General features: G+C 41.0%; 1 protein-coding gene across 2 annotated transcripts in view; it reads left to right on the forward strand.

Moving 5' to 3' along the window:
- The window catches only part of CAPN5 (calpain 5), a 55,333-nt gene extending 48,484 nt beyond the window's left edge, over window positions 1-6,849 (forward strand). For both annotated transcript variants that reach the window (XM_072133937.1, XM_072133938.1), the window contains exons 9-13: window positions 194-316; window positions 420-616; window positions 3,245-3,366; window positions 4,064-4,200; window positions 4,725-6,849. In XM_072133937.1, coding sequence (XP_071990038.1) covers window positions 194-316; window positions 420-616; window positions 3,245-3,366; window positions 4,064-4,200; window positions 4,725-4,907 — 762 coding nt within the window. In that variant the 3' untranslated portion in view covers window positions 4,908-6,849. The remainder of the gene's footprint in view (window positions 1-193; window positions 317-419; window positions 617-3,244; window positions 3,367-4,063; window positions 4,201-4,724) is intronic.
- The last annotated feature ends 8,100 nt before the right edge of the window (window positions 6,850-14,949 follow it).

Genomic DNA, 14,949 nt, shown 5'->3' on the forward strand with positions numbered 1-14,949 from the left:
TCCTGTACTGATCCTGAGTTACATCCTGTATTATACCCCAGAGCTGCACTCACTATTCTGCTGCTGGTGCAGTCACTGTGTACATACATGACATTACTTATCCTGTACTGATCCTGAGTTACATCCAGTATTATATTCCAGAGCTGCACTCACAGTTTTGGTTTGGCTGATGTATTTATCTCTTTTCCTCTAGTATGTGTTTGATGTGAAGAAGCCAGAAGATGAGATTCTGATTTGCCTTCAGCAGAAAACCAAACGAACGACCCGAAAAGATGGGAAAGCTGAGAATCTAGCCATAGGGTTTGATGTTCACAGGGTGAGATGGGCTTAATTTTTGTTATGTGATATTGGGAATTAAAGGCACATTGCCCCATGGCTATACATTGTCATCACGCTCCTCATACTTGTCCCCTCCGCAGGTGGAGCTGAATCGTAAATATCGGATGCATACGTTGCAGCCCAAGGTGGCGAGCTCCATATACATCAACTCTCGCAGTGTATTTCTCAGGAAAGACATGAAGGAGGGCCGATATGTCATCATTCCTACAACCTTTGACCCCGGCCTGACCGGAGACTACCTACTCAGAGTGTTCAGCGATGTGCCTTCTAATTGCTGGTGAGGATCTCTCCTCATTTTTTTGTTTTCTGCATCCCATATCTCACTGTATGCAGTAAGCTCCTCGGCTCCCCCTAGTGATAACAGCAGGCAGTTCGAATTTATTCCATTCTATGTTTATGTAGGAGATTTGGAGATCTGTAGGAGAAAAACCAAAATATTATACATCTAGAAATGACAGAATGTTGATCCTTTTTATATGTTCATACTATTGAACATATTAAGGTATATTGTGTATACTGTATGTGGTGTGTCTTTAAGTATATCGATGACTCCGTCGTCTGAATACATAATGGCGAATTCATCGCACACATTACCGTTTTTTGTCAGGAGGGATTCATTTTTACTTTCCTATTTTAAAATGAGTGTTTATTCCATTTTGCTGCTGACACAGTACAGAGACATCAGTCATGTTATCAGAGACCGCATTGTTCTTCTGAGCAGCCCCATCACTCCGGCTGTGATGATGGATTCTGTGAGAAAAGGGTCAATTCTGAGTCATAGGAGGAGCAGAGCACAAGAGCTAAATGTAACCAGCAGGAAAGAGCAGCATGATGACATGTAAACATCTTCAGGAATTAACCCAGAAAAAGTATAATACTGCTCCTATGTACAAGAATATAACTACTATAATACTGCCCCCTATGTACAAGAATATAACTACTATAATACTGCCCCCTATGTACAAGAATATAACTACTATAATACTGCCCCCTATGTACAAGAATATAACTACTATAATACTGCCCCCTATGTTCAAGAATATAACTACTATAATACTGCCCCCCTATGTACAAGAATATAACTACTATAATACTGCCCCCTATGTACAAGAATATAACTACTATAATACTGCCCCCTATGTACAAGAATATAACTACTATAATACTGCCCCCCTATGTACAAGAATATAACTACTATAATACTGCCCCTATGCACAAGAATATAACTACTATAATACTGCCCCCTATGTACAAGAATATAACTACTATAATACTGCCCCCTATGTACAAGAATATAACTACTATAATACTGCCCCCTATGTACAAGAATATAACTACTATAATACTGCCCCCTATGTACAAGAATATAACTACTATAATACTGCCCCTATGTACAAGAATATAACTACTATAATACTGCCCCCTATGTACAAGAATATAACTACTATAATACTGCCCCCTATGTACAAGAATATAACTACTATAATACTGCCCCTATGTACAAGAATATAACTACTATAATACTGCCCCCTATGTACAAGAATATAACTACTATAATACTGCGCCCTATGTACAAGAATATAACTACTATAATACTGCCCCCTATGTACAAGAATATAACTACTATAATACTGCCCCCTATGTACAAGAATATAACTACTATAATACTGCGCCCTATGTACAAGAATATAACTACTATAATACTGCCCCTATGTACAAGAATATAACTACTATAATACTGCCCCCTATGTACAAGAATATAACTACTATAATACTGCGCCCTATGTACAAGAATATAACTACTATAATACTGCCCCCTATGTACAAGAATATAACTACTATAATACTGCCCCCTATGTACAAGAATATAACTACTATAATACTGCGCCCTATGTACAAGAATATAACTACTATAATACTGCCCCCTGGTAAAACGGTAGAGAAGAAAATACGAGGGCACAGCCGACACCTAATGTGAGGCGAGGCAGTACGATGGAGTGGACAGGGGGTAGACAGGCATATGACTCCATCGAAGTGGTGCTCAATCCAACGAAATGCAACAATCCAAATAGATGCAGAGTAAAAGAAGGGATGGCACTCACCAATGGTGGGAAAATCTTCTTTATTAATTCAAGGTAAAATACAGGGAGGCACGCAGTGCCGCTATGCCGACGGGCCGTTTCGCGCCGTTCGGCGCTTTCTCCAGGCAAATGCCCCCTATGTACAAGAATATAACTACTATAATACTGCCCCCTATGTACAAGAATATAACTACTATAATACTGCCCCTATGTACAAGACTATAACTACTATAATACTGCCCCCTATGTACAAGAATATAACTACTATAATACTGCCCCCTATGTACAAGAATATAACTACTATAATACTGCCCCTATGTACAAGAATATAACTACTATAATACTGCCCCCTATGTACAAGAATATAACTACTATAATACTGCCCCCTATGTACAAGAATATAACTACTATAATACTGCCCCTATGTACAAGACTATAACTACTATAATACTGCCCCCTATGTACAAGAATATAACTACTATAATACTGCCCCCTATGTACAAGAATATAACTACTATAATACTGCCCCTATGTACAAGAATATAACTACTATAATACTGCCCCCTATGTACAAGAATATAACTACTATAATACTGCCCCTATGTACAAGACTATAACTACTATAATACTGCCCCCTATGTACAAGAATATAACTACTATAATACTGCCCCCTATGTACAAGAATATAACTACTATAATACTGCCCCCTATGTACAAGAATATAACTACTATAATACTGCCCCCTATGTACAAGAATATAACTACTATAATACTGCCCCCTATGTACAGGAGTGTAACATAACCCCTGTGTTGTCTCTTGGTAGTGAGCTTGCCCTGGATGAGCCTCGGAAGACGTGTTGGTCGGGGATGTGCGGTTTCCCTCAGGTGGTGTCTCAGGTACATGTGGTCAGCGCTGCAGGTCTTAAGAAGCAGGACTCTGAAGGAGGTAAGTGACTCTTATAATTGTGTTATAATTTGTGTCTGTAATATGAGGAGGGCGCTGGAGAGCAGCAGATTAAAGATGTTTTCCCAGAATCCTCTTCTCCTCAGTGTATAATGTATGAGAGAAATGTCAGAATTGTGTATAAATGGCAGGAAGCTCCACTTCAGGGTCACAATGGAGTCGCCTGGTTTCCCAGATCGTGTATCTGTAGTCTCTGAAGGTGTGAGCCGTCATGTAAGAAAAACAAAAATATAGGGAGGAAATGAGTGTGTTCACCCAAAGAGCTTACAGTCTAGTACTTACAGTACATGGCTGACTAGATATAGCAATGATGAATCTATACACTTACTAGTTTTATGTGCTTTTGCTAAAATACTCTGTGCTGCTGCGACTCCTTACCCTTTTTACAAAGTGATTCTCCTTTTTTCACCCTATTCACATATAATCCAGTCCTTACTAACATCAACACCTAAGCTGCCTCCCGCTCCTGAAATACTCTGTGCTGCTGGTATTCATAGTCTCTTTCACCCTAAGCGGGTGTCCTCTAATGTCTCTATTACATGAAGTCCAGTTCCTACCGAAATCCCCTGTGCTGTTGGGGGGCGTCTAATTTTCCTCTCTGTCACATGCAGTCCCATTCTGAAATACTCTGTGCTGCTGCCTCATATTATAAGGGTGACCCGATTCTGTGTTCCCACAGGTGCTGACCCATACGTGATTATTAGTTGTGAGGGGAGTAAGGTCCAGTCTCCGGTGGTCAAGGACTCAGTGACTCCTCAATTTGACGTCAAGGGTCTGTTCTATCGGAAGAAGCCGGGACAACCAATCATTGTCCAGGTCAGTATGAGAGGAATCTGGCGGTTCTAGTCCCATCACCTAGTATCAGCGTTGATCACTGGCAACTCATGGTGGAAATATTGCTATTCGATGCACTGGGGGCCCCTAGTGTTAGTATTGTTGTATTACATTGTGGAGACGATTGTATCCAGTCCAAACGATGCTCTGTGACCCCAGACTGATACATTGTAACAAATTACATGTAGATCTGTGCAGCTGATGTGTTGAGCTCACAGAGCATGGTCTAGACGAGATACAATTACATCTACTTCTTAGCTATTAGAAGGACTAGCACTGTACAGGGTTCAAGTCCTGTAGATATCTCTCTGAGAAAGGGTGAAATGCCTCATCAGCACTTCACCAGACACAGACACTTTTTGGCAAGATTTTTTTTTTGTCTTACTGTAAGAGTGCGTCTTATAATCTGCAAAAATATGAAATATGGTTTATATAACATTTTTGGAGTGTTTATTGGATTATATTGTATATTTATTTGTATCTATTTTTTTTGTTGTTCCTTCTAGGTTTGGAATCACAATGTGATTAAAGATGAATTCATGGGTCAGGTGGTCCTCACGGCTGAAGCGAACAACCAGCAAACCCCGCACAGCCTCCCACTCCAGGACAAAGGAAACAAGAGTAACCCGCAGGTTTCTGGCTCTATCCAGCTGGTTCTATTCACCAGTAACAGCCTGACCGGGATCTAAGTGGACACCTCCGCAGCCAAATCTACCGGACAGCGACCAACATGGCGGCCATCCTAGTGCCCGTCAGCCATTGTGGCCTGCATTGCATTGATAAGACCATATATTATCCTTATCTATTCCAGCGCAGTGACAGAATGCTCTGTGCGCTGCATGCAGTTGACACTGTGTGAGTTTTATAGCCAAAAAAGATGATAACAGGGAATTAGGGATAGAATTCCAGTGTCATTTCACTGCGTCCTGTGTTTCATGTATCAGTATATACAATATATATATATTTAGTAGGAGAGGCGGCGCCATTCTTGGCTCGTTATATACATATACAGTATATATACCTTTATAGTCTTATATACCCAGAAATGGTGGACATAAGTGCCATGGTTCTGTAAAGATGAAGATAGCAGGGGTCCTGCACCAGAGTGTCACATGTCTAGCTATCAGAATCTCTGCTTGCTGTTGCTGAGGGGGGAACTCTTAACTATGTGCAGATGCATAGATATAGATCTTCTCACAGATGCGGGTTTGTTACAGATTTATTCAGCCTTTACATTCCTCTGTTTTATATATGATACATTGTGACAAAAAATCAGGGCAGGAGAGGGATTCATACTGCGAATGTATTTGGACTTAAGTGAATGGTCGAGGTTGTTTACAGTTGTAACAAACCCTCAGCTGTGATGCAAGTGAATATGTTCTCATTTGCCGCACAGCAAGCAGAGTTATTGAATTTAGCGATGAATTGGAATACAAAAATTGCATTATGTATTCATTTTACTAGAAGACACCTTTAAACATGTGGTCCAAATCCTTCAGACCAAAGCGGGAAATGGGGGGGGGGCGTGATAGAATGTATATAGATGTATAATGCAGCCATATATATGTAGGATGATGCATGTGTAGTCACCATTGTAACCTCACTATTATAAGGGAAGACATGGAGGACGGAGAGCCATCTGAAGGAACTAACGTGCCAAAGGGTCTCATGTATGAGGTGCCAGGAGGTGGTGTATATAACTTTCCGTACACACCTCAAAACTTCCCCATTCCTATTAATGTGACATGTTTCAGCCCCAAAGCCACCCAGAAACACCCACTTAGGGACGAAATAATGTAAATTCTGACTTATTCCGTCCTTATAATAATAACATGATAATGTGGTGGTCAATGTCCACATATAAGCCCTGTCAAGGGTTTGTGATGTGTCAGACATCTTTACCTCACATCTTTTCTTCACAATCTACTGAATGTGACTCTTTTTGCCCCAAAAGACCCTCTTCATACACATTATGGGGGTGTTGTGCCCATTGCAACCAAAGTGAGGCTCTTATATCTAGTAGAAATTGAGACCTGAGCGGTTACCATGGACACTTGTGTTATTACTCCTAAACAGGCTTCTTAGGCCGGAGTCCCTAGTAAGATGTGTTTACATAGCAACTGAACAAATTTCAGTCAATTGGGATAATTTATGGGCTATGTAGTGTCTTCTCCCAAGGATAAAGAAGCCATAATTGCAGGAATTTACTGAAAACAGGGTCCAACTCTACAAATAATATCATTAGTATCGAAAACTGTCTGCTCGTCTCTAGTAACCAGCTCTGCTGGAAATTTGGTGCCACCATCTATGGTTTGCCCATAGCCAACCTGTGATTGCTATGAGCGACACCACAGATTTCCGTTCCTCTCAGTTTTCGGAAAGGTCGCCTCATGTCTTAAAGATTCTGTTCATCTGTGAAAATTATATAAGATCTTTCTGTAACCTGAGTTCATTCCTCTTTTTCTTTTGGGACATGATTTTAGGGTTTTTTTGTTTCATCGCGATTTATCTTGACTTTCTATTTTTTTATTACTATTGGGTCTTCTTATCTCTGTTTTTGTATGTTTACAGCACTTTTTAATCCTTCTGATGTGAACGTGGGAAACCTTTCTAATAAACGCGTCTCTCCTATCCTGTGCCTTTAGCAATTCTGTCTTCGGGAAAGACAGTACAACTTCTTATGTTCTATGACCCCAATTATAAAACCCTAAATGACATGTATTTATCACTGTACCATATATATTATGTTATGTTGTGTGGGGGTCGAGCACTAGATGGCGCCATAAGCTCTGGATATGTTGTGGCACTGACTCTTCTGTGTGTACTTTGTGTATGTATAATGGAGGTAAGTAACATTTTCTGGTTTGTTATAGTTTTACTCCATGGGGGTGGTGTACAGAGACCACCACAAGCCCCTATCTGTGCCCTAATTGTCTGTGATGTATACTGCACATGTATGTAGAGGCCTCTTATGGAGGGCTGTACCCTCATTGAGTAGACAGCCTGACAGATTCCCTATTATTGTATTTATTCTGTCAGATTATATTTATAAATCAGTCACTTATTACCGTGTGACTCAGAGGTAAGTAGCGACGCTATATGGTGAGTCATGTGTATTGTGGGTGGTTATCAGGATGATACGTCTCCCTGTGTCATCATGGACTTGTGAGCTATTCCTCCTCATACCCCATATACATACACTCTCGGCTTAGTTGACCCTACACAAGTGCTGACCTCTCTGGTAGCAGATTATCTCCCTTCAAAATTAAGCACGGAAACCGCTTTTTGTGACGCGATTTCTCAACCACACTGCATAGTTCACAAAGGGATCCAAATTCTGGAATAAAACAAAGCTGCCATGTAGTGACCAGACATAAGTAACGCCATACAGTTAAATATTACATCAAGAAGCCCATACTTCTAGATGGGGAATAAGTATTGCCCCATAACTGTGTGGCATCCATTCCTCAGGCTTAGAATAAGCTTCCTTAGCATCTATTAACCTGAAAAAAACTCAGGCCACCCATGGAAAAGTGTTCTTTAAATAAAAAATTTTGATCTTGCCCCAAAGTGGAGCTGTGCTGTATACAAAGAGGCTGACCAAAACCAGAAAAATTGGGTAATGGCAGCCTGCTGGGTAAATTCAAAAAATTGTATTCACTTTTGTCGGTTTGATTTCGGACACTATACCTCCCACAGGTCCTTATGGACTGCTGCCCCAGGTTTACTTTAAAAGGTTTGGCTAGGGATTGAACAAAATGGCTGATTTCTTCCATAAATGTGCTCCACACCTGACCATGTTTTGTGCTGGTATTGCAGCTGCCAGTCACACATGGCACCAGAGAACAAGTCACATGTCATTCTATATCTCGGGCTCTAGTAATCAGATTTTTCTATAAATACTCCTTGGTGTGGTGCCCCTCTAAGATGTTATTGGACAGAGGTATTAGGGGGTTACGCATTCCCCAGGTTGTCCTGTATTCTGCCCTTAACAGTCAGTGAGTCTATATATGGATTATAATTAACATTACTTCACTGCTCTCCTGAAATACTCTGTGCTTCTGTTCCACCCACTGTCTAGCACTGAAGGCAGTGTCCTCCCCCTCCCTCACATGTATGTCTGTCCTTGCAACCTTACTCTACCACATAGTTATTTGTCTTCTGCAATACTCTGTTCTGCTGACATCATAACACTGACCTGGTCACATGCAGGCCTTTCCTAACTTGCATCACGTAACTTCAGCAGATCCTGAAATACTCTGTGCTGCTGGTGATTATGCTTCCACCACTATGTTATCCATCAAGAGTGGATGCATCATTACCTCCCCTCCACACAAGACCACACATCTCTCCTGAAATACTCTGCAACTCTTAATCTGCTATGTAGCTCCTGTCTCTACCCCCTTCTCCTTATTGTTATTATACACTATACATACACTATATAGACTCTTATACACATAGACTATAAAGATCTTTCTCCGCCCCCCTCCTCACAACATGACACTGCCCCGGTCACATGCAGCCCACTCCTCGGCTCCCATGTTGTGTGTAGATAATTCTTATCATGAGTTCTAGGAGTTATTCTATAATCTGCTACAGTCTTATGGCTGTTCTCTGGATTCTCTTCATACCAACCATGGTCCTGGGAAAGCTGGGATAACATGGTCTCCGCTCCCGTGCCTGCCGCCAGAGACCACCCCTGACCCAGGAGATGGGGGGGTGGGGGCTGCACATGGACCTCGTACCCCCAGTACCAGGACCATACACTGTGTATAGCATGGGCAAGTACCACACACAGGGGTGGATTTACCTATAATGCAACCCATGCAATTGCTGAGGGCCCCCACAGATCAAGAATGGAGAACTAGCTGTTAACCCTTTCCTTACCTGGCCCTTTTCCATTTCTGTGTTTCCATTTCTTACTCCCCTCTTTCCACAAGCTGTGTCTTTTTTATTTTTCCGATTTACATATGAGGGCTTATATATATATATTTCTCAATTAAGCAGTTAGAAGTCCTGGAGCTGATTTGAGGTGTGGTGCTTGCATTTGGAAGATTTTGCTGTGAAGAAAACATGCGCTCAAAGGAGCTCTCCATACAGGCACTTCACACCAGGATCACCTAGAAAAGAAAGTTTCGGGGACAAGATGTCCGGCGCTCCGGGCTGCTAATTATGCATGACCCCGCACCTCCCTCTGGGAGCAAGAGAGGAGACTTCACGCCACTTGCATGATGTCAACTCGCTCTCCCATGCTCCCAGCATGATAGAGGGAGGTGCGGGGTGTGCATAATTAGCAGCCCGGAGCGCCGGACATCCTGTCCCCGAGCTCTGTGCTGCTTTTTTTTAACTTTCTTTTTTAGGTGATCCCAGCGTGTCAAGTTTAGATGAGATGAGTACTGGGATCTCTAATTTTAGGTGAGCATATGGTGTTTTTTTTTAACGGTTTTAAACTGGTTTATTTCATTTAAGCTGCGAAATTAGAAAAAAAAAACATCCAAGAAATTGCTACATTATTAGGAGGGGTCAAATCTACAGTGTTGTACATCTTGTGGAAGAAGGGAAGTGTTAGTGACCTCATCAACGCAAAACATCAAGCCAAAGAAACCTGGAGATTATTAAAGCCAAAAAGTGGAACATTCACCCAATCTCAACTCGATTGAGCTGCATTTCACTTTATAAACTTCAGACAGAAAGGCCACAGACCGCAACTAAAACCTGCTGCATTAACCCCTTTGCGCACCAGGATGTACTATAATGTATGCAGGACTGCCACTAGGAAGCTTGAGGCCCATGATTGGCAAATTTTGTGAGCCCCCACAGAATGATAATCCGGTCCTGTGTGCAGAGTGAGTTCCCTGCACTTGGGAAGGAAGGAGGGTTTTCTGTGATTTTGGGTCCCTTCTACTCCTTGGGGCCCCTGAACACAGTTACACTAAACCCCCATGATGGTGGCCCTGGGTGTATGGCGAGAGCTCACAGGCTGAGCTCTCTCCATGCACAGTGGGTGTCGGCTGTATAATACAACTGACACCCACCTGTTACTGGCACCGATCGCGGCAGTTAACCTGTTAAGGGTCGCCGTCAAACCCGACCATGGCGCCGCCATCTTGGATGGCCGATTGCCTTTCCCGTGACATCATTGGAGGGTGGCGATCAGTTGCCATGGCAGCCTACAGTCTTGTAGAGACTTGTAAGCCTGCCATGTATAATAATCAATAGCCAGACGATGGCAGGATATTAGAAGACAGTAGTATTGCAGTATATAGTATGAGCAATCAGACCCTGCAGGGTTAAAGTACCCTAGAGGGTCTGAAATAATAGTAAAAAATATAAAATATAATTCTATATAATATTAAATCACCCCCTTTCCTTAGAATGCCCGTTCTATCAAAATATTAAAAAAATTATTCCCGGCAATGAACACAGTAACGGAAAATTGCGCCCAAATGTCTGAATCGCCACTTTTTTGTCATTTTTCCATCCATGAATATTTGAATAAAAAGTGAACAAATAGTCATATAGGTCCCAAATTGATATAAGTTAATATGTCAGGACGTAAAAAAATTATACCTTAAGAATACCACAAGACACAAGAATACGCCGCAAATGTGTTTTTATCAATTTTACGGCACTTGGAATTTTTTTCCAGTACATGGTATGGAATATTAAATGGCGCCACTGAAAAGTACAATTTGTCTGGCAGAAAACAAGCCCTCACACATCTCAGTAAACACAAAAATAAAAAAGTTATCGCTTTTGGAATGAGGGGAGTAAAATACAGAAACGGAAAAACGAAAAAGGGTTAAAGACCAAAGGAGGAAACAGTGATGTCCATGAGTTCAAGACTTCAGGCAGTCATTGCCATAAAGGGTTTTCACTAGAGATGAGCGAGTATACTCGTCCAAGCTTGATGCTCGTTCAAGTATTAGTGTACTCGAAACGGCTCGTTGCTCGGACGAGTATTTCGCCCGCTCGAGAACTGCTCGAGTCAATGCAATTTGTCTTCTAATAAGTTAGCAGATGTTGGAAACATCTGCAATGTGTTCTTCACTGAACACAGGATCATTTAAGTGAAGAACACAATGCAGATGTTTCCGTACATCTGCTAACTTATCCGAAGACATGCATGCTGAATGGTGTTCTTCACAATAGTATGTGAAGAACACATTGCAGATGTATGGAGACATCTGCAATGTGTTCTTCACACATATTGTTCTTCATATACTATTGTGAAGAACACTGTACTGCACGTGTGTCTTCTGATAAGTTAGCAGATGTATGGAAACATCTGCAATGTGTTCTTCACACATATTGTTCTTCATACACTATTGTGAAGAACACCGTACTGCACTTGTGTCTTCTGATAAGTTAGCAGATGTATGGAAACATCTGCAATGTGTTCTTCAGTGAATAACACATTGCAAATGTTTCCATACATCTGCTAACTTATCAGAAGACATTATTTCTCAATAAAATGACACATTGAAAAATGCTCGAGTCTCCCATTGACTTCCCTCGAGCATCGGCAAAAGTTTCTCGAATAACGAGCACTCGAGCATTTTAGTTCTCGCTCATCTCTAGTTTTCACCCAAGTATTAGAAATGAAAATTTCATTTACAATTATTAAATTTGTCCAATTACTTTTGAGCCCCTGAAATTTTTCCTTGCTTTTCTATGCTTTTCTACGGCACTGCATCAGAAGAAGTTTGCAGGACCTAGTGTTATCACTGCCAAGCCCTGGCACTAACACCCTGGATCGGAAAAAGTTACATTGCCTGGTGTTTAACCCCTTAGACACCGCAGTGTCTGTGTTGCTTCCATTTTGTCTTCTCTTCTGCAAAATGACATTGAAAACAATTGTTTTCTACACAAAAAAACACCTCTTTAAAAGAAAAAGTAAAATCAATATATTTTGTATTTCCACACCTGTTCCAACCCCGGCTATAAAACTATAATAGTATTTATTTTGTACAAAACAATAAAAAATTTTTTTAAAATGAAGTAAAAACCTCAATAGCAATCAAAAAACTTTATGAACCCCAATGTGTACACATAGGAACTGCAGGTCTTTTCACAAAAAAATAAACCCTCACACAACCACATTGACAGAAAAAAAACAGTTTATTCCCCATTAAAGTATTTCATTATGGAAATTAAAGTCCTTTGAAAAAAAAATAAAAAATTAGCTATCGCTGTATGCGCATTTGACCTAAAGAAAAAAGTTATTTTACTTAAACATTATCAGCAGAAAATACTTATTAGAAAAAATAACGCCATGTCTGCGTTATATTTGAAATATACTGCACAGAAAGGGTTAATAAAAGTTTATCAGTAGGACATATGAAACCCAAAGTTGTGCTTTTAAAAACTACAAGCGCACCGTTTTTGCTCCATTTTTGCGATTATAGGCCAAACTAGCCGCGCAGCACAAATAAGCAGCTTTCCCTCATCTATCTTACCAATCCAGATGTTTTGTTGCGCCTAATGATATTCATCACTTGCGACTTTTCATTCAGGCGCAAAAATGGGTGCAAAAAAACCACTCCAGCACAAAGGTGGCGTTAACTGAGAAGTAACACTGAGCCCCTGTGCAGAGCAGCTCATCCCCAGAAGCAGAGCTCAGCCAGACACTAGAACAGATAATACAGACACCACCTGCAGCCTCTGTATAGTACAGCAGCAGAGCCCAGCAGACACTAGTAAAGACATTACATACACTGCAGACACTAATACAGATAATACAGACACTAGTACAGACATTACATACACTGCAGACACTAGTACAGATAATACAGACACTAGTACAGACATTACAGACACTGCAGACACTAGTACAGATAATACAGACACTGCAGACACTAGTACAGACATTACATACCCTGCAGACACTGGTGCAGACATTACATACACTTCAGACACTAGTACAGATAATACAGACATTACAGACACTGCAGACTCTACCTGCAGCCTCTGTATAGTACAGCAGCAGAGCTCAGCAGACACTAGTACAGATATTACATACACTGCAGACACTAGAACAGATCATACGGACATTACATACACTGCAGACACTAGAACAGATAATACAGACATGAGATACACTGCAGACACTAGTACAGATAATACAGACATTAGATGCTCTGCAGACACTAGTACAGATAATACAGACATTAGATACACTGCAGACACTAGTACAGATAATACAGACATGAGATACACTGCAGACACTAGTACAGATAATACAGACATGACATACACTGCAGACACTAGTACAGATAATACAGACATTACATACAATACAGACACTAGTACAGTCATTGCATACACTGCAGACACTAGTACAGATAATACAGACATGAGATACACTGCAGACACTAGTACAGATAATACAGACATTACATACACTGCAGACACTAGTACAGATAATACAGACATTACATACACTGCAGACACTAGTACAGACATTACATACACTGCAGACACTAGTACAGATAATACAGACATTACATACACTGCAGACACTAGTACAGATAATACAGACATTACATACACTGCAGACACTAGTACAGATAATACAGACATGAGATACACTGCAGACACTAGTACAGATAATACAGACATTACATACACTGCAGACACTAGTACAGATCATACAGACATTACATACACTGCAGACACTAGTACAGATAATACAGACATTACATACACTGCAGACACTAGTACAGACATTACATACACTGCAGACACTAGTACAGACATTACATACACTGCAGACACTAGTACAGATAATACAGACAGGAGCTGCAGATTCTATTTACAGTTCATCACCTTCTATTTACAAAACATTCTGCAGAATCCTCAGCTCAGAGCAGGATAGAAGAGAAGTTTGCAGGATTTTGCAGATATTACAGACAAGTGTCCCCCATGTAATTCTGCACAGTATCACCAGTGTATCTGAGGGGGATACTGTGCAGAATTACAGGGGTGCAGCAGGAGACCAGCACTGGGGGATCCCCTCCAGGAGAAGCCACTGCTGAGGAGGTCACTGGGTGCTGGGTGTCACACACCTGGGTGCTGCTGTGAGTGTTATCTTCATTCTGGGCTGTGGGAGAAGCAGAGAGGAGCTTGTAGCAGGATCACATGTAACTGCCTGAATCTAACATTGCGCCAAAATTGCGCCTAAACTATGTTAAAGTAAAGTGATTTATAAGAGACAGGAACTTAACTTATCTATCTCATATCTATTTATCAATCTCATATCTATCTCTAGTTATTTCACCATTTATCTATATATCTATCTCATATATAACAAAACCCCCAGTTCTGAATGTTGTTTTCCTATGACAATGTTCCGTTCCCTTGTCTATCATGGCTCTTGTGTAGCTCTTGTCTCCTCGCTGTGGATCTCATCATCTTCTCCACATATAAATCTCTCCACTTCCCTCTGGTCGGTGATGTAGCTGGGCCACGCTTGTCACTTGTTGCAGGATGATGGCACCTGACTGTGACGTTGCAGTACATTGTGACTTAGATTAAATAACATTAGTTTTTTAGTTTTACACATTGCACAGCGAATTGTAGCAGATGACACCTAACAATCTCAGCTCTGCTACATCTCTACTTGTTACATTGTATCCTATGAATAGAACATTCCAAGCCTGGGCCATTCTTCTGTTTCCATCTCTCGCAGCGGAGTCTATTGTCCTCTCCTCTATGACAGCTATTGTCACA

The sequence above is a fragment of the Engystomops pustulosus genome, chromosome 2 (genome assembly GCF_040894005.1).
Source record: "Engystomops pustulosus chromosome 2, aEngPut4.maternal, whole genome shotgun sequence".
In the NCBI taxonomy this organism is placed as follows: Eukaryota; Metazoa; Chordata; class Amphibia; order Anura; family Leptodactylidae; genus Engystomops; species Engystomops pustulosus.